The sequence below is a fragment of the Elephantulus edwardii genome, unplaced genomic scaffold, assembly GCF_000299155.1.
Source record: "Elephantulus edwardii isolate Elephantulus edwardi_28Jun2011 unplaced genomic scaffold, EleEdw1.0 scaffold00077, whole genome shotgun sequence".
In the NCBI taxonomy this organism is placed as follows: domain Eukaryota; kingdom Metazoa; phylum Chordata; class Mammalia; order Macroscelidea; family Macroscelididae; genus Elephantulus; species Elephantulus edwardii.
The window spans coordinates 10,683,144-10,701,326 of record NW_006399827.1 but is presented as its reverse complement, the minus strand read 5'-3'; the positions used below and the strand labels follow the sequence as shown (position 1 = coordinate 10,701,326).

The 18,183-nt window shown below is 55.1% G+C and overlaps 2 protein-coding genes across 2 annotated transcripts; both read right to left on the bottom strand.

The window, feature by feature from the left end:
• Nucleotides 1-11: 11 nt before the first annotated feature.
• Nucleotides 12-1,561, bottom strand: HOXB8 (homeobox B8). Its single transcript, XM_006889336.1, has 2 exons — nt 1,138-1,561; nt 12-319 (listed from the first exon to the last, which is right to left on the bottom strand). Exons 1-2 carry the CDS (start codon nt 1,559-1,561, stop codon nt 12-14), a joined length of 732 nt encoding a protein of 243 aa, XP_006889398.1.
• Nucleotides 1,562-9,285: 7,724 nt separating this feature from the next.
• On the bottom strand, nt 9,286-12,745 carry HOXB9 (homeobox B9). Its single transcript, XM_006889335.1, has 2 exons — nt 12,145-12,745; nt 9,286-9,705 (listed from the first exon to the last, which is right to left on the bottom strand). The coding sequence occupies exons 1-2, from the start codon at nt 12,659-12,661 to the stop codon at nt 9,470-9,472; spliced, it is 753 nt and encodes a 250-aa protein (XP_006889397.1). The 5' UTR covers nt 12,662-12,745; the 3' UTR covers nt 9,286-9,469.
• Between the last annotated feature and the right edge of the window lie 5,438 nt (nt 12,746-18,183).

Below are 18,183 nucleotides of genomic sequence, written 5' to 3'. Positions count from 1 at the left end.
CAGGCTGGAGTCTACTTCTTGTCGCCCTTCTGCGCGTCGCCCTCGTCCGCCGCCTCCGGGGCCCGCTCCAGCTTCTGCTTCTCCAGCTCCTCCTGCTCGCATTTGCTGCTGGGGAACTTGTCTTTGTTGTTCTCTTTTTTCCACTTCATCCTTCGGTTCTGGAACCAGATTTTGACCTGTCTCTCTGTCAGTCCCAGAGCGTGCGAGACCTCGATCCGCCGCTTGCGAGTCAGATAGGGATTAAATAGAAACTCCTTCTCCAGCTCCAGGGTCTGGTAGCGGCTGTAGGTCTGTCGGCCTCGCCTGCGTCCGGCGGCTGCTGGGAAGGGGGGAAAGGGCGAGGCGGAGGGGAGGGGAGGGTGGGGAGGCGAGAGGAGGGAGGAGGGGCAGGGAGCGAGGAGAGAAGGTTGGAAAATTCGTGAACCGGCCTAGGAGACCCGTGTAATAGGGCAGGGGACCTTCTACCCCGCGCGGGGGGCGGGGGCGCAGGGAGGCCGCGGTCAGTGGAGGGGGGCCAAGGGGGGATCAGACACCACCGGACCTGTGGGGGGCGGAAAAGGGGGAGCCCCCTCCCCTGCGAACCAGCACCAGAGAGTTAAGGGTGGTGGTAATGCTTCAAATCTCTTAAAAGTGTCATAAACTTTAGAAGGAAGGATGTGAAGGAGAGGGGGGCAAGGAATGAGGGAGAAAAAGCCGGGTGGGGACGAATGGACCCACCTTGAAAAGCCCCCAGAGTCTCTGCCCCAGAAGAAAAGTTTCTTCAGGGTAATTAAACTATAAAGCAATTGAGAAGTGCAGAAGTTGAGCGCCCTCATTCCCACCACCCTCTCTCCACAACCCCCCATAAAACAGTAAAAGGGGGGAAGAAGAAAAAAAGTAAGGCGGGGTGAGGGGGTTTATGGATTCAGGAAATGTCGCTTGGCGACCCCCCCTTCAAGGGAAACAAACAAACAAAAATGCAGAGGAAGAAAAAGAAAGAAGGAAAAGAGAGCGAAAAGGGCGAAGCAGGAGGTGATGGATGGAGCGAGTGGGCGAGTGGGTCTCGGGGCGGCTGGGGGAGAGTGGCTGGGCAGCCCCCCCAGATCCCGCCCTGCCTGGCCCCGGCCCCTGGGTCCCTGGCCCCCGCCGCGGACTCACCTTGCGGGCGCATCCAGGGAAAGAGCTGCGTGGGGGACGGGCTCTGCTCAGTGCCCTCGGCCTCCTCGCCCAGGCCGCTGGCGGCCGCGAGCTTGCAGTCGGCGTATTGCACCAGGTCGGGGTCCTGCGCCCCGAACAGGCTCTGGCGCTGCAGCGGGTCGTAGCCGTAGAAGTTACCGGGGTCCCCGTGGCACGCCACGGCGCACGGGTTCTGCTGGTAGGGAGCCGTGGACAGCGACGACGGGCCGTGGTAGAACTCCTGGATTTGCGACGGGTGCTGGAAGCTGCCGCCGCCGCTGGGCCCGTACACCACGGTGGGTCGGCCGCCCAGCTCCTGGGCGAAGCCGCAGTCATAGTAATTGGGGCGCAGGGACTCCCCGGTTTTGTATTTGGAGAACAGTGAGTTGACGAAATAAGAGCTCATTTTATTGAATTTTGAGGCGGCGGCGGCGGCGGCGGCTTGTAGTTGGGGGCTGTTGGGGAGGGGGCGGGGAGGGGGAGAGGGAGGGAGAGAGAGAAAAAAGGCGGATTCGCCGGCTCGCGGTCACCCTCGCCAGGCAGGGAGGAGGGGAGAAGGGAAAAGGAGAGAAGAGGAGGAAAAGGCGAAGAAGGGCTGGAAGCCGCCACACTTTTTGTGATTTCCAGGAATAGAAACGGAGAGCGAAGCCTCCGAAAAGTCTCGGCGCGGCTCGCAGGGCAGCCCCGGCGCGCGCCCTCCCCCCACCCCCCCGCCCCCCGCTCCAAAATATACCGCCACTTAAAGAGGTCCTCGCTTTACATTTCCAAGAAGGGATGCCAGTTCATAAACAGTTTTCGGTGATTTACTTCCCTGCAAATGAGTTGTTTCATATTTTGCACTGTCTTTTCATGATCATTTGCATCCATTAGAGACCCCGCATCCTATTGGCTTCTCTGTACTCCTCCCGGACAGAACGCAGAGCGAGGGCGAGAGCGCGAGCGAGCGGAGAGAGCTAGCGAGGGAGAGGGAAAGAGAGAGAGAGAGAGACAGAGCTGGAGAGAGAGCGAGAGCGAGCCCGAGTGAGGGGAGAGCGCAGAAAAAGGAGGGGATGGCCAAACACCCGGGGAGCGCGCGGGGGAGAGGGGGAGCGCAGGGGGAGAGGGAGAGGGGCAAGCGGAGGATGGATGCCGATTAAAGCTGTTTAACTACCTACATTAATGAGATATCTCTCGCCTCACAACAAATCAAATACCTTCGCGGACCACCCCCAAAGACTGATGTGGGGGAGCCGTGGAAAAAAACCACGCGCGCGCACAGACCCAGCGTGCCAGGCGCAGGCACGCTGTTAATTTCGCCGTTTTAACGAGGCAGTTGGAGTCTTTCTAAATGTCAGGGTCGCTTCGGAAAAATGTAAAAGAACACGGTTTAATTGCGCCGAGTTTTAAAAGGTCCTATAAATGTAATTGGTATTTTAATACAAGTTATCAAATCATACAGCTTCCTCTCCTAAACATATTTTCAAACAAACGAGGTAGTCATATTTAAAGCTTTAATGATCAATTTCCTTATTATTGATAAAGGTTTAACTATCGTGCAGAGGGAATTGACTGGGTAACTGGCCCCCAAAAAACGGCTGTAAACTCTTTAACAAACTATAAAACGCAATAAAGCCGGAGTCTGTTGTTGTTTATGCCGCAGCGCATAAAAGCTGTTAGCATTTTACGAGTTCTTTCCTCCACAGCTATAAAAAACTGCAGCTTCGATCGCCCCGCCGCCTGGCTGCGGCGCGGTGGGGGTGACGCCGCCGAAATGAGAACTATTATGGTTGGATTTTTCCCCCCTTTTCTTTTCTTTTTTTCCTGCACAACCAGTGACTTCTCAGAGATTCTGGCCTCCTTCTGCTGTGGCGGGCATCTGCCCCCACCTTCCTCTCCGGAGCCCCCTGTTCGGCCCAAGCTACTCACTCAACTTTCCCTCATTAAACAAATAAGCAAAGATTTTCCGTGGAGAAGGGGTTTAGAAGTGATGGGGGTGGGGGCGAGGAACTTTCTGGTTACTGGGCTGTGTGAGGTTGGGTAGAGCTGAGTTCACCACCATTAGCGTTTGTATCATCTCCTGTCCCTCCTGTCCTGGAAGGGGAGAGGGAGTCTCCATTAGGAGCTGGGGGTACTAGACTGTGTGTGAGTGAAGAGGGGTCAGATGCCACGGGGAAATGACTTGCCATTGTACTGCCTAACTCTGAATCCCTGGCCTCAGGGCCCAGTCACCAAGTCCACTTGGCTCCCAATCTTCCAGGCCCACTAGTTCTTCATGCTGCCCTGGGGCTGCAGCCACAGCCAACTGCATCAGCACATCAAAGCAAGGGGAGGGCAGTCCAGGCCCAGCTGGACACCTTGGCCCAGGCACCTGGCCTTGGTGCCCAGTGACCCATGCCTTCACTTGTCCCAGGCTGTGGTGCAGGCAAGGGGGGGCATGTCTTGGTCCTGAGCCCCCCACAAGGCCTTTTTAGTCTTTGGCATTTCCTAAGCTGATATAGAGATGGAGCAAACCTCTGAGCACCTTTTTTCTCTCTTCTCTCCTCAAGAAAGCAGCTAGTTAAACCTGGCTCTCCCTCCAGGCCTGGGGACCAACCGGGGGCCTGAAACCTTGAAGGCAGGGGCAGCCTGGCCCCGCACCACACATTGACACATTGTCAGTCCCACTGCCTTCCTTCCTTGTCTCGGGGCCATCTCACACTAGAAGACAGACTGTGTGAGTCCTTCATAATGGTCAAAAGCAAGGGCCTCCTCCAGTGACTGACCAGCTAAGGGAAGAAAGGAAGAGCTATTTCTCACAACAAAGATAAAGGCTTTATTAATACATCCAATCCATTATTTACCAAGAGCAAAGAAGTCTGCCTGTGCAGGATTGCCCTTTGAGGGCCTCATGCACCCCAGTTTTTTTTGGGGGGAACCCACCAAACTTGACCCAAGAGGAAGCCCTAGCCCCTCACCGGCAGCAGTGGGTCCACCTGGTCCTTCAAAAGTGAATCTGGGGAATGAGAGAAGGACTGAACAGGCAAAGAGGAGAGGCGAGGGGAGCCAGGCTGTTGACTTTTCAGAGCGTGGCTCAGGCAGCGGAAGGCAGGGTACAGTGAAGTTGTTGGCGAAGCGAGCATTTTTATCAAGTGCGGGGGGTTTATAGTCATGATTTGAAGACTCAACGGCAAAGTAGAAATTCAACGGCTTGTCCTAAATCATCCCTACACCGTGTGCCAGAGATTCCTGATAGAAGGAAAATGTTTCTATTATAAAAAAAAAAAAACAAGAAAGAGCGAGAAGATAATTTATAAACACCCAGCCGAGTGCAGATTTATTAGAGAAACTCAAGTTGAGGACAAAACTCCGCTTGCCGCCCGCATTAGGTTCTGCGGGAAGAGAGAGGCGCGTCTGGGGTGGCTTTGAGGGGCTGGAGCGGGGGTGTCTATTTCTCAGCACAGGTTTGTTGGGGTGAGGGGGTGCCAAGAATCCGGCTGGATTGGGAAGAAAAGGGGAGATTCAAAATAGCAAGGGCTGTGGGCGGACAGAAGGCAGGTTTCAGAGAGAAGTGTACCCAGGCTCCCAGGATCAAATCGCAGGACCCCGCCGCCCACATTTGCAGGGGCCGGCTCCTTGGGGCGCGCAGAGAGGAGCTGGGCTCCCACCTGGAGCCGCGGAAAGTGGGGAGACGCTAAAACAACCCCGCTCCTGCTTCCTGCTGCGACGCCTGCTCCAGAACCCACCCGGAGGATGCGAGGCTTTTGGGCAGGCCCAAGTTGAGGTGCACAGAGCACCCCGAGGAGGATATGGCCGAGCCTCGCTGCACCTCGCCGTTCTGGGGACCCCCTGTTCGATGTCCGGGTTGCCCAGCACAGTTCAGCTCTCGATGCTCACAAAGGCCGCCGGTGCAGAGCGCCCCACCAGCTCTGAGCAGCTCCCAGTCTGCGGGAAAACCCCCAAATCTGGGGGCCCCCAGGCGCCTCCTCCAGCGCATCTCAGCAGCCGGCTTGGGCAGTCTCTCCCAGAGACCAGCCCGGCTCACCTGACCCGCTCAGCGGCCACATTCCTCTTGACCACTCCTAGGAAAAATATCCTCCTTTATGAACCAATTCCTCTCTTTTATTCGAGCCTATTATTCCTATTATTATGATGATTCCTCGTTTTCATGTATTTGTTGTCCCCACTGAACACTGTGAGCGCTGAGATCTCGCCTGGAAACTCAGAAAATTGATTGCTGGGGCGGGGAGGGGGGATGGATGACTATATCGGAAATCTATAAAATGGGGGAAACAGCCATAATAAACCCAGTATTTTTATTACGTCCAAATTATTCATGACTTTTGGTACCGCTCAGTTCACGGATGCACCGACTAAGGGGCAGCGTGCAGCCGCGGAAATTCGCAGCGGCCGCACCGGGGATTTTCGCGTGGAGCAAGGGTGCCATCTAGCGGCCGCGCCTTGAAAAGGCGCCGCCGTCCTCCGCGTCCAGGCCTGGTTCTCGCAGAACAACTCACTGAGGCAACAAGAGAGAGAAACTTTCATTATTAGGGGATTCAAAGCGGAGGCGGGGAAGGAACAAGAGAGCAGGCGAGGGGAAAAAAGGCATTGGAATTAAGAAACGGTTCATGAAATTTTGCAGATAAGCTAAAAAAAGGGAGGAAGGGGGAGGGAGAGGAAAAAAGAAGCCATAAGCTTTTTTTCCTTATTTACGCACTCACCCCGCCCCCCCCCCGCCCAATCTCCTAATTTTGCCTGAGACCGCCAAGCAGCGCGCTGTTTATGGCCTGTAAAACGGGGAAATGAGCATTTTCAAGCTTTACATGATTGTTTCAAATTTCGAGGAGAAACAATTAGGCTTTTTTGTGTATGGGGGTGTGAGGAGGAGAGGCCTGAGAGGGTGAGGATGGGCCTGTAAAAGGATCAAGAGGCAGCCCGCGCCCAGACGTCTGGCCCCACTGGACGTGTGTGTGTGTGTGTGTGTGTGTGTGTGTGTGTGTGTGTGTCCCCACGGGCAAGGAGTGGGGCGACTGCTCATTTACAACGCCCCATTCTGGAGGGGGGCATAAAGAACAAAGGCAAGAGTCCCAATTGCAGGCTCTGAAGCATTTGCGACAACAAAGTGTCTCCCGTCCCTCTTCGCCCCCTGTCCCCCTCCCCGGAAGCCCCTAGCCCCGCATCCTGGCCGGATGAAGGTGGGGGCTGGCGGCCCACCCAGGCCCCGCCAGGCCCGGATCCCAGGCCCAGCTGCGCAGCTCTCAGCTCCGGAAAGTTTCCCCTCTCGCTGTTTGCTTTGCTGCTGTTTAGTTTCTTAACCTTCAGAAATTTATACGCTATAAACTTTTATAGCGGTCATATTCTTTTATTGCTGCGCACACGGCAGGCATTGAATTCGTCTCCCCCGGTTTCTCTGTCTCTCGCACCCTCGGCGAATCTCCTCTGTGATAACCGGTTTCCCCATCTCCGGCTGCTTTCGGAGCCTCCGCTTCCTCGCCGCCTTTGTTTGTCTTAAAGAAGCCACCCTGGGGCTGGGGACTCAGACGCCGCCGCTGGAGGCCTCGCCCCCCTACCCGGCTGCACGTCTCGCCTTTTGCCTTTCCTTTCGTTGAATCCAGCCGCCTCGCCTCGTGCTCAGCGCCAGCTGGGCCTGGGGAGCCCAAGATGTGGCGAGAATCTAGTCTGTACAGTCACCACCCTCCCGGGGCCTCTTCATGTCCTTAAGAGAACCCTCCCGAAAGGTGCGGATCCGGGGATCTGAGGGTCATCCCACCCGGGGGCCTGACTTCTCCAGTAAGCTCTCTGCTCAGTGCATCCTTTCGTTCCAGGGGGGTAGGCCTTGCTTTTTACCATTTCTAAGGTGCTCTCTGGGGCCAGGCTTTGCCCCCACTTTTACCCATCCTGCAGGGGCTCTACCTGAGGTGGGCTGGGGGAAGGCTGGCGGGTGAAGGAACAGGCTTGCCCACCACAGCAGAGGTGGGATCCCACTGCCTGGGCGAGAAACGCAGTCCCCACAAAGGGCTCAGCCCGGATACACAGGCTGACAGGGACAGAGGAACACCTTAGGAAATTAAGTTTAATTTGGGGTCTGATTGAAAAGGGCACCTTTCCTCTCTGTTCCTCACCCAAGCCCTTCTCCTGGCCTTTGCAAACTGCCTCCCAGGTCTCGGCCCTCCAACTTACCAAACTGCCTCAAACTGGAGCCTCCAAATGGAAATGGAAGCTGAGCATCTGATGAAAGTCATTCCCTTTAAGAAGCCCAGAGGAGGTCCTGCTCTCTCCAGGCCTCAGCATACGGACAGCTGCCCAGGGAGGTCACTGTCTTCCTGGCATTTTAGTTCCCAAAGCAAGGTGATCTTCCTCTGCCCTCTGAGAGAGGAACTGCTTCTAGGAACAGGTCTTTCCTTCGACCGGGAGTGGGTGAGGAGGTCTCCAGTACAACTTTTGGAGGGTGCCCACACCCTCCCACAAACATCACAGAAGTGCCCTGTTCCCATTCTACCCCTACGGTCTCCCTGCTGTCCTGACTGACGCTCTTAATGTGAGTAGTGACCGCAGGGCCTTGGGTCTGAGACCCTGGGGCCACAGAACCAGCTCTCTGCTCTCCCACCAAAGCCACCCAGCTGATCTCAGGAGGCACCTCTTTCCCCACCTAGGTGTCTCTCTCTCCTGAGCTGTGCTCCTAGAAATTGGAAGCCCGACCCAGAATAAAACACGAGATTTCTTTTCTAGAGTGATATATATTTTTGTTCTTTTTTCTTATTTTTTTTTTCCAAAATGAACAATCAAAGATCTAGGTCTCTCATTTTACCCACATCCCCCCACCCCCACCCCTCCCAAATAGGCGATGACGGAAAACAGGCGAGACAATCACCCCCCAAAAAAGTCACAAAACACAAGCACAATTTCACGACAGCCACCAACAAAGCGAAAAAGTTCTACTGAGATGCCTGGAGAGTCCATGGGATTGGGGGACCGGAGAGGTGGGGGTACAAGGGGAGGAGGGCAAACCCAGTAAACTTCATTCCGAGGCTTAGACTCCATTCTGCCCCCCTCTCCTTTGCACGCGGGAATGTCCCTGGGAAGAAAGCAAATCACCATCCAGGTCAGGGGCCCTGGAAGGCAGAGGCCCGCCTTTGGGGGTGCTGGTCCGCTGTTCTGTGCTGGAGCTGGAGGCCGCGAGTGATGAGCAGGGGGCCAGGAACAACGTGCCTGCTTTGGGCGCTGCTGGCGCCTCGGCTCCTCTGTTCCCGGCAAAGTCCCTGGGAATGGAGCTCGGGAAATCGATCCACAATAAATTCTCAATCACACAATAAATTCTCAATCGGACTCTCCTGGCCTAGCCTTCCTGCCAGCAGCGGGGTGGGGGGCGAAACGCTGTTTTCCTACACAGGGTGGCGTCACTGGCTGGTGCTGGGTGGATTTGGCCCCACAGAAAGAACTGGGGGTCTGGGGAGAACTGAGGGAATTGCAGGGGTGTCAGAGAGGAGGAGAAGCCACAGTCTGTCAAGTGGGACAAGGATGAGCAAGAGCAGGACATGGCCAAGGTTCCAGGACCCACTGTGGGGGGGCCCCCTTTTGTTGAAGGAGAGGGAAGCCTCCTGCAGAGTTAACCATTTCCTGTAACTCTATGTGTTGAGGGGAAAGCCCCCTTTCTTTGCCTTTCCTGGTCCACCTGCCTTAGAGGCTGGGTGTCCCCCACAGGCCTGTGGGCCTGTGTCCCTGGCAGTAGCTGGAGAGCCTGAGGGGATGGCCCTGTGAGGCTCAATCCTTTGGACTAATCTACCCCCACTCAGAAGATTGCCTTTAAACATCTTCCTGGGGTGCACCAGGTATAGAACCCTGGCTTGCCTGGCTTGGGGTGCCCCAGGCCTGAGGTGTCAGCCTTTGGGGGTATTACTTCATCTAAGTGAAGTGTCAGCTGGTTCATTCCTCACTTTTACTGTGGGCTCCTGGCTTTGTGGACACTGGTGTCTGGTGGTCTGGCTGCAGTTGGGAGTGGTCCTGGGGTGACCTCTGGGTAAGTGCAGGGACGGAAAAAACAAGCAGGAAGTGAGGTGCTGCTCCCAGAAAAACTAAGGGAAGGTGCTAAGGACTGACTATGGCCTCTCTTTTTGGTGGCCCATTATCTTCTTAGTAACCTTCTACTTCTACCTTCTAACTCAGCAAAACTTCCTCCTGAGGCCACGGGAGAAGAGAGAAACAGGTGCGGGCAGCGGGGGAGAGACTGCAGAGAAGGACCTGGACAAGAAAAGACTCCTTCCCCATTCACTGACTCCATCTGGGACAGCACTGGCTTTGCAGCCACCGCTTATAAATATGAGTGAGATGGGGAAGAGGTGGGCGGGCTGAGGGGAAATCTTTACTCCTTGCCCTGCTCCTTATTCATTTTCTTCATTTTCATCCGCCGGTTCTGAAACCAGATTTTGACTTGTCTCTCACTCAGATTGAGGAGTCTGGCCACTTCGTGCCTACGGTCCCTGGTGAGGTACATATTGAACAGAAACTCCTTCTCTAGCTCCAGCGTCTGGTATTTGGTGTAGGGACAGCGCTTTTTCCGGGAAGAGCGGGCGTGCAGCCAGTTGGCAGAGGGGTTGGCTGAAAGAGAAGCAGCAGAATCAAAGAAAGAAAGGGGGGGGGGGGGGGGGTCAAGGGACTCCAGGGTTATACTTCTAAGAGGATGTGACCCTGGCCTCCACTTCCCCATGGCACATTAGAAAAGTAGGAACCTGGGGCCTCCAAGCTCCCATGAGGGGTTTCAGACTAGCAAGTGGCCACAGGCATCTCCAGGTGAGACAGAGGTTCTTTGGAGAGGATGGTGGGTCCCTGGGCACTGCCAAAGTCTGGCATGTTCAATCTTTCTCTCTTCCTGGATTCACATCTGGTCTCAGATCCAAGCCAGCATGAAGCCCCAGCACTGCCAGACTGGTCAGGGATGGCTGACCTACAGATCCTCTTGGCTCTAAGTCTTGGAGTTGAGAGGAGAGGCTGAGCATGCTTCCGTTCAGCCACAACCTAGAGACCTCCCATCAGCCCGGCCTAGAGCACAAGCTTGCCTCCCTGGGCCACACCACATGGCAGCAGGCATGTGTGTCTGGGTAGATACCCCTCCCTACCACCACTGCCGCACACTCCCAGCGTATATGGATCTGCACTTAGAGACGCAAACATACAGCACACTCCAATTCACATGCAAGCCAATTGCAACCATTTATCACCTCCAGCCTGTGGACAGGGAAGCGCCTGGGGCTCACAGCTAACTTATGGTTGCAATCGTCTTCCTTTTCCGCTCCCGCCCTGCTTTCAGTCTGTTTGGGGGAGTGAGATCACTCCAGTCTCAAGGTGGAAAACCAGGCATTATGAAGGGCCCCAAGTGGGAGAGTAAGACAGGGTCGGTGGGGTGGGGAAAAGGAGGAAGCAGAAATCTTTGCCAGCTTCTACCTCTCTCTAGAACTCAGAAAACTCTGATTTCTAACAACAGTCACTCTGCTGGATTCCATCTTCCCAAACAGAAAGCTGTGGATATTTTTTAAAAAACAAAAACCACAACACATACAAAACCCCCTCCTACCTCAAAACAGAGTTAGTCCTACACTAAGGACTGTGTCTTACCAATTTGCAGTGAGATTTCCTTAATGTGACTGCCTGGGATGGGCCCCGCCGCCACATTAAATATGAAAAGGGAGGGGGAAACAGTTAATTATTGATCTCGGCCAAACTTCTGCCTTGTGAAAATGTGCTTTCCAGGCATGGTTTGGGGTACCGGTCTAGTCTGGTCTAGTGAGCCTGAGGAGGGTTTGGGAAGAGTCAAGTTCCATAAAGCCAAATCTGATTCAACCCGGCAGGTTGGAGGTGGCTGGCGGCTAGGGCACAGGAGTCTCACCCTCCCGCAGACACCCAGACCCCAAAGTGCTCCCAGGCCACAGAGGCAGTGGGAAATCTGGAGGAGGAAGCAGAATATCTGAACCCCACTTCCCAAGAAGAGTAAAGAGACCTGGCCCGAAGGGCCTGGGGCTTATTTGGGACCAAGAGTCTCCTAACCAACTGCTCTTCTCCAACCCTAAAAAAACGAAAAAGAAAACCCGAGGCGTCTGCCTTCAGCGAGGGCACCACCTCCTGGAAATTAGCCAGACTGGGAGTCCTGGCCAGGGGTGCTTCTGCGGGAGTGGGAGGTGATGAGAAACTGCCTGCGGAGGGGAAAGTTCTGCGCCTCTCACAGAGCCCCGCTTCCCCCACCCTCATCTCCCCAGGGCCCCACCGGATCTCGCCTTCTCCTTTCGGGCGGCGGGTCCCGAAGTTCACACGCGACTCCCAAGTCCTGGCGAGGCGGACAGCTCCAACCGCAGCCCGGGAGCCCCGCCGAGAGCAGCACGGGCTGCAGGAAAGGCGGTGGCGACCCGGGGCGAGGATGCTGCTGAGGGGAGGGGACCTCCGGCGGGTAGGGAAGCCTCCGGGGAGGGGCCGGCGCGCCGGGGAGGGGGCTCGGCCTCCACGTCCCGGATCTCCCCCGCCCTCCCGGCGCCCGCTCCCGACCCCGCGCGGCCGCAGAACCAGCCTCCGCCAAGCTGTTGCATCGCAAATAAAATCCTAATGAGCCCCCCCACCCCCGGAGGCTGGCGGGCTGCGCGTGGCGCGGGGAGCGGTGCCAGCGGCCGGGTCCCTGCGTCCCTCCGCGGCGCGCTGCAGCTGCCCTGGCGCGCCAGCTCCTCGCCCCGCCGGCCGCGGCCACTTCCCGGGCTTTCCGCCCGGACTGCGGGGACAGAGGAGCAGAGAGGGCGAGCGCGCAGCGCCTGAGCCCCTGCGCCCTCCAGGACGCGCGGTCAAGTGGTGAGAGCAACGCTCGGCCAGCAGCCTCAGTCTCCCTTTCCCGGGCTCCCAGCTTCCGTCCGCCCGTCCTTCCTTCTTCCTCGCTCCTCCCCCGAACGCTCTCGGCCCCGCTGCGGTTTCCCTGCACATTGTCTGCGGTTTATTGCCTCTGCCCTCCCCTCCCCCAGCCTGGCCTTCGGCCCGGGTATTTCCTCACTTTTTATAACTTACTTTGATCCGGCCTCTCTTTGTCCTCGCTTCCTTCGCAAATTTTATTGTCCCCGTAGCCGGCTCTTTGATTAGACAGCACGGCCTCCCGGGCCGCCGAAGTTTCCAAACTGTACTCGGCCGCGCCCTGCTTGAGCAGCTCCCCAGGCGCGCCCAGCAGCGGCTCCGCCTTCACGGCCGCCTGGCCCTGCCCCGGGGCGGCCTCGGCGCGCGGCGCGGGCTCCAGCCAGGTGCGGAGGTACCTGCCCTCGGCCGCCGGCACGCCCTGGGGCTGCAGGTAGGGGTGGTAGACTGCCGGCAGGCTCCCGGACGCGTGCGGGCTCAGCGGCGCCCAGGACGCGCCGAACACCGGCGCTTTGGGCTGGAAGCTGCACGAGGGAAAGTCCAGGTGCTCGGCGGGGCCCGGCTGCCGCGGGCTCGCGTACTGGCCGGAAGGAAACTTGGCTGGAGGCGCGTCCTCACTCTCGTGACTTATGATCGAGTCGACATAATAGCTGCTAAGCGTCCCAGAAATGGACATTCTCAGACATTATCCGGGCGCTCGCAGGGGGAAGGGAAGCGCTCGCGCGCCGGCGCCCAGGCAGGGAGAGGTGGCACCCGGACCCGGTGTGAGGGCTTTCGGACGCGACCCCCAGGACCCCCACCCTCCCGCCCCCACCCCTTGTTCAACTTCTCAGCCAACAAAGTACAGTGGAGCAGCCCGGCTCGGCGCTCCTTGCAAAATGATTGGTCAAAGTTTTTCCGACTGCCTGATAAAGCGTCAGCTCGGACATAAATCAATCGGGCGAGGGGGCTGCGCTCTCGCTGTCATCCGTCCGCAGCGCATTCCATATCGAGGATGGATTGTTTTATGCTGATGCAATGTGCGATCACGTCAGGGCTCCGGCGGCCACGTAACCTCAGCCCGAGCTGCCGGCCGCCTGGTCCTCCCCCTTCGTGGGGCGGGGGGAGCTCTCCACATGGGGCGGCGGGGGCGGAGGGAGAGCAGCGGCCGCCGCGGAGGGACGCGGGCTGTGGAGCCCTGTCCCCAGGCGGGTCGCAGAGGGAGGGAGTCAGGAAGAGCCAGAGGAGGGAGGGCGTCTTAGCCTGGGGAGGCTCTACGGGCTGATAAAAAGAAGGCGGTCCTGCCCCCCCCATCCTACAGGCCCTTATTTCCTCTCCTTGTCCCTTTGACAGAAGGTGTTTATTAAACAACGACACCAGGAACAATCCATTGAAGTAGTAAAAGGACAGGGACAAGTTGAGATTTGATAGCACAGTTATCAGCTTTGGGGGTGCTCTCTGCACACTGTTTGGGGAAGACTGCAGGCTCAGGGTCTCACCTTGTCTCCTGAGGCCTGACAGGGAGGGAGTGTTTGAGGACCCACATTCTGTGCTTGGGAACCTGCAGGAGGTTAAAGGCGTTCATCAGGCCCTAGAAACTTGAGCCTTTGGAAAGAGTTTAATCCATTTTTGGGGGCCTCTCTCTGGCCTTATCCAGAGAGCTAAGAGTGGTGTTAGATAAAGCCATTTCTTCTGTAAGTAACCACTTGGGCAGCTAAAATTTAGGCCAGCTTGATAATAGTTGAGGTGACCATGAAGGCTTTTAGGGAGTTGCTCTGAGCTGTCACTGAGAGTGGAGGCCTGGGAAGGGTTTCCAAATTGGGTGTGGGGTGGGTTTTTTCCTGCTTCCAAGCTTCCCAATACACCTCTCACCCCCAAGAGGAGGGGAACTGAGAGTTTTCCGCTCAACTCTCTGTTCTCACACTGGGGATTGCCCCTTTTCTGAAATGACTCCCAAGGACTGGCCCCAAGGACAAGGAGCCCGCAGGCTCACAGGCTCTCCGAGGACCCCCTCACTGCAGCTCCCAAGTATCCGGTTTGATCCGCGACTTCTCTGCAGCCCCTCCTGTCTCGGCTCCCTGCGCTTTTCCCCCAGAGCCTCCCTGAGCCACAGCCTTTGTGACACCCGCTACTCTAGGGGGCTTGGCTCCTGCACAGACTCGGTTCTGCTTGTGTTCGGTGGGCTTCGGGGCGGCTGAGGGCTGATCTTCGGCATGGTTTTCAGGCTGCCTTCAGCCCGGGCCTAATCCCCAGCGTAGTCCTTGTAACAAAGCCGGGGCCATTCTAACTTGGGGCTTCGTCTTTTGGGTCACAACCCTCGGGCCATGCAGAGGACTGCGGATCACCTCACCCCCGCACTGACACATTCCCACCCGCTTTTCTTTCCAAATGAAGCCATCTCTGTCATTACGTGTGAAATACGAGGGCGAAGCGCCATATTTCTTCACATTATGGCGATTTCAAAATGATTTTTTAAAGATCAATGCCGGCTTCCAGCCGGCCCCCTCCTCCTCCACCCCCGCTCTCCAAGGGCGACAGCCTGGCAGATCCGGAACCAAACAGCGTGAAAAGGGCTGCCTTTTCCATGAGACCCAAGTAGGGAAACAAGAATATGATGCAAACGTTCCTAAGTAGCAGTTGGACTCTTGGGAAAGTCAGGGAGCTGCCCCAGCGAGAGAACAGCACACCCAGCGAATGAATCACAGTTAAAGCAAAGCACCTGCTCTCCATTTGCCAGACGTATGAAGTCTGCTGTCGGCTTTACCTGTAATAAATATATTCTTTAGGAAAAAAAAAAATAAACCCAACTCTCCCCTGCCATAAATAACGGGGTTCTGAAGCATGGCGAGCTGGGTGTATGATTTTCTGTAGTATATAAATTAGGGCCCAAAAGGACGTTTGGACTGTAGGCTGGGGCTTTTTTATTTATGAGGAAAGTCATAGCGCTGGGCGTTGAGGACAAGGGCTGGGCAGGCACTGGACGCCTCAGTGGCCTCCTGGCTCCCGTCCTTGTGTCTGCCCAGCTGCTTCACTCTGCTACAGGACGTTCAGGAGGGTCACTTCATCTAGGGAAGCAGTTCACACTTGGGGTCATTCATTATTTGTGGTTTACAAGAGGGAAAAGTCCCAGAAGATAGTTTTCTCGGCTTGGAGTGGCTGACCACCTGGGGAGTTGCCCCAGTCACTGGTGGCCCCTGGGTACTGGGCAGGGGGAACGCAGCTCTACTTTCTGGGACCAAACTTTAAACTACTCACAAAGACATTAGAGAGTGGGGGCAATTTAAAATAATTGGCTTGGAAAAGGAAGCGATCACTTTGGGGGGGAAAGAAAATGAACCCTCCCAGAGATTGCACTGCAGGGTCAGTGTCCTCAGATGGGGAGGCAGATGAACCAAGTAAGGAGGCTCAGCCCTGGCCAGCCTGTCTAAAAAGGATTGTTGCACCAAATCGGAGCACCGCTCTAAGTCTGCTGAGAAGGGGTCCCTTGCTTGTGCTCTGCCAGCCTGTCGACCCCCCCCCCAAAGACTTTTTCTCCCCAGATGATGCTACTCATCTTGAAGGAGAGGAGCAAACATGACTGTGGCTCCTGGAGGCCAGTTTCAACAGATGCATAAATAGAAGGATCACTTCAGTGAGAAGTTACTTTATCCAGAGAGGCCAAAACGGCACCCTACCCCACCCTGAATCCTAAAGAGGAAATAAGGGTAACCCTGCCTTCCCTGGCATCCTTTTGCCATTTCCTGTGCAAGAGCTGCTCCCAAACACAGCTGGAGCTAGTAGCTCAGGGAAGGCAGGCAGGGAAAACCAACCGCAGTGCCTAGCCACACTGGGGTCCAAATCAGCCACGAGAAGAACCCAGAGGACGCGGAGGTGAGGACAGAAGGCTGACTCTAGGCGAAACCATCCGGTGAGTCTCTGTGCCTTGGGGATGGCTTTTGGAAAGGCCCTTATGTTCTTATTAGTGTTCAAGAAGAGACAAGCCAGAGGAAAAGAAGGAAATGAAAAAAGGGGAAGAAAGAGAACAATGAGAGAAAGGGGGAAATAGTTTTTGGTTCACTAGTAAGTTAGCCTGAAATTTAAGCAAACTGTATTTAAATACATGTATCCTGTGCGTATATTTTAGATCAACATTTACAAAGATTTCTGTTTACAAAGGTGCTGTCCTCTATACTATTAATAGCATACAGAATAAACAAACCTATAATACTGGCTGCGCTTGAATCTTTGTAAGATCTAATCATGTGGATGTATATATAACATGTATGTAATGTCAATATACAAGTCAGTTCATATAAGATCTAGAACGTGAAAGTTATCTATATATTTTTATAATCATCACACTCGAATGGAAAGGGCAAAAACTTTCTATTTATGTACTTGAACTATAAAATATTAGAGCTTCTTGACAATATGCCCATGATAAGGAAGTGGAATATGTGCTATATGTGAGCAAACTAACCTATGGGATTAAACCTTGATCCTGCCACAATCTCCTTCCAAAACCTTTCTCTGAAATGAAGGAAATGTCTGATTGACTCACGAAATTTGGTGACTTTTTCACCAAATTATTGGAAATGAAATCCAATACTGCAAATTCTTGGCCAAACTGCACGGACAATGTTCGACCTGTAAGAATTTCCTGGTAGTAAAGGGCACGGGGTGGGGGTGGGGGCACATTTCTTACTTATGCATGTGGCCTGCACAAATGTGGGGCAGAGACGGACAGAGGGAGTCCGAAAGACGAAGTATGAAAGCCGTGTACAAACCACAAAGATCATGCACAAACACCGTTATGTACAACAAAATGAGAAAGTCCCCAGGCCCTCAGAGGTGTTCCTTTTGATCCAGGATTAGATCCAGACCCACTCTCAAAACTTGTCTTATGGGGAGGAATGAGAAGCCCCGAAAACTCTCCATGAGTTATGTAAAAAAAGCCCCCCCAAACAGATACTACATCGAATCTGCACATATGGGTTTGATTCTTGGTGCTCCCACAGCCCCTGAGTGAGGGACATCACTGTAAAGTAATGAAATGCTCTGTCAGAGATCCCTCCCAAGATGTCCCAACTTTGTCTGCTCGAGGTCAGAGCTGAACGGAAGGATGGAGAGGAGAGTCAGGGTGCCAAGCAGACCTTGAGATCTTCTTACCAACTCAGCCACCAGGGATCTTGAAGCAGTGCTGGTGGCTGACTTCTTGGGAGGGGGGTATCCAGGAGGCCAAACGGGGTGGGGTGGGCAGCAGGCGGGGCAGAACTGAGCCGGGCAGGTAGAAGGTTATTCCGGAATTGCTTCCATAAAACCTGTGAGTGTTGTAAAACTCTCTGCTTTCCAAAGACTTTATTTCCCCTTTTCTCTCTAACATCCCCCTTTTTTTCTTTTTACAGCACTTTTCCTGGGAGGGGGTGATGGCCAAGGGATGCCAAGTGTGGAAGACAGTCAGGCCTTTCCCGGTGCTTGGGCAGGTTTAGGAGAGGCCCAGGAAGAGACAAGGTAAGGCAGTAGGGCCCAGATGGGGCTGTAGTCACAAAGGGGGCCAAGAGGACTCCCAGAACTGCATTGTTGGTGGCTTTGCTCATCAGGACAGTGGGTGGAAGGCTACCTTCCCCCCAGGGATCTGGATTTCCCTAAGTGCCCCTCCACCCTAGCAGAAACCCCTTTTGCCCTCCCAGTTAGCCTGTCTCCTGAGCCTCATCCTGTCCTGCGGGCCTCTTTCCACATTTCCTCTGCCTTAAGCAAGGCGGAAAATTTGGGAACAAAAGTCAGCTTATGCTTCTGAACTTCCTGTTCTTTCCACCAGCATTTCTAGTTAGTCTTTTCCTGGGCAAAAAGCCAGCTGTCTCAAGAGGATTGGGATAAGAAAGGCTAACGCAGGCTGGCCCCTGCCTCAGCCCCCTTCTCTATCTCCTGTTACCCCAGCCAGCCAACCTGGGTTCCCATTAAAGGTGAAGAACCCACTTAAGAAGCCTGAAGCCAAGCTCAGAGGTCCTTGGCCATTGGTGAGGGCAAGAGCTTACTAGAGAATTGAGAACAGGAGAGGGGACTGTATGGGCTCCCTTGGAAGGTCCTGCCCCATTAGGGGGATCTTAAAGGGTCTCTGGCGACCTGTAGCCTGAGACTTTCAGGGACTCTGATGTTTCCCCTCTCAGAATGGAAACTATTGAACCCTCTACAAGGACTTCAGGCTTCCTGCATGGCTGAGCTCAGTATTTCCCTAAAGGC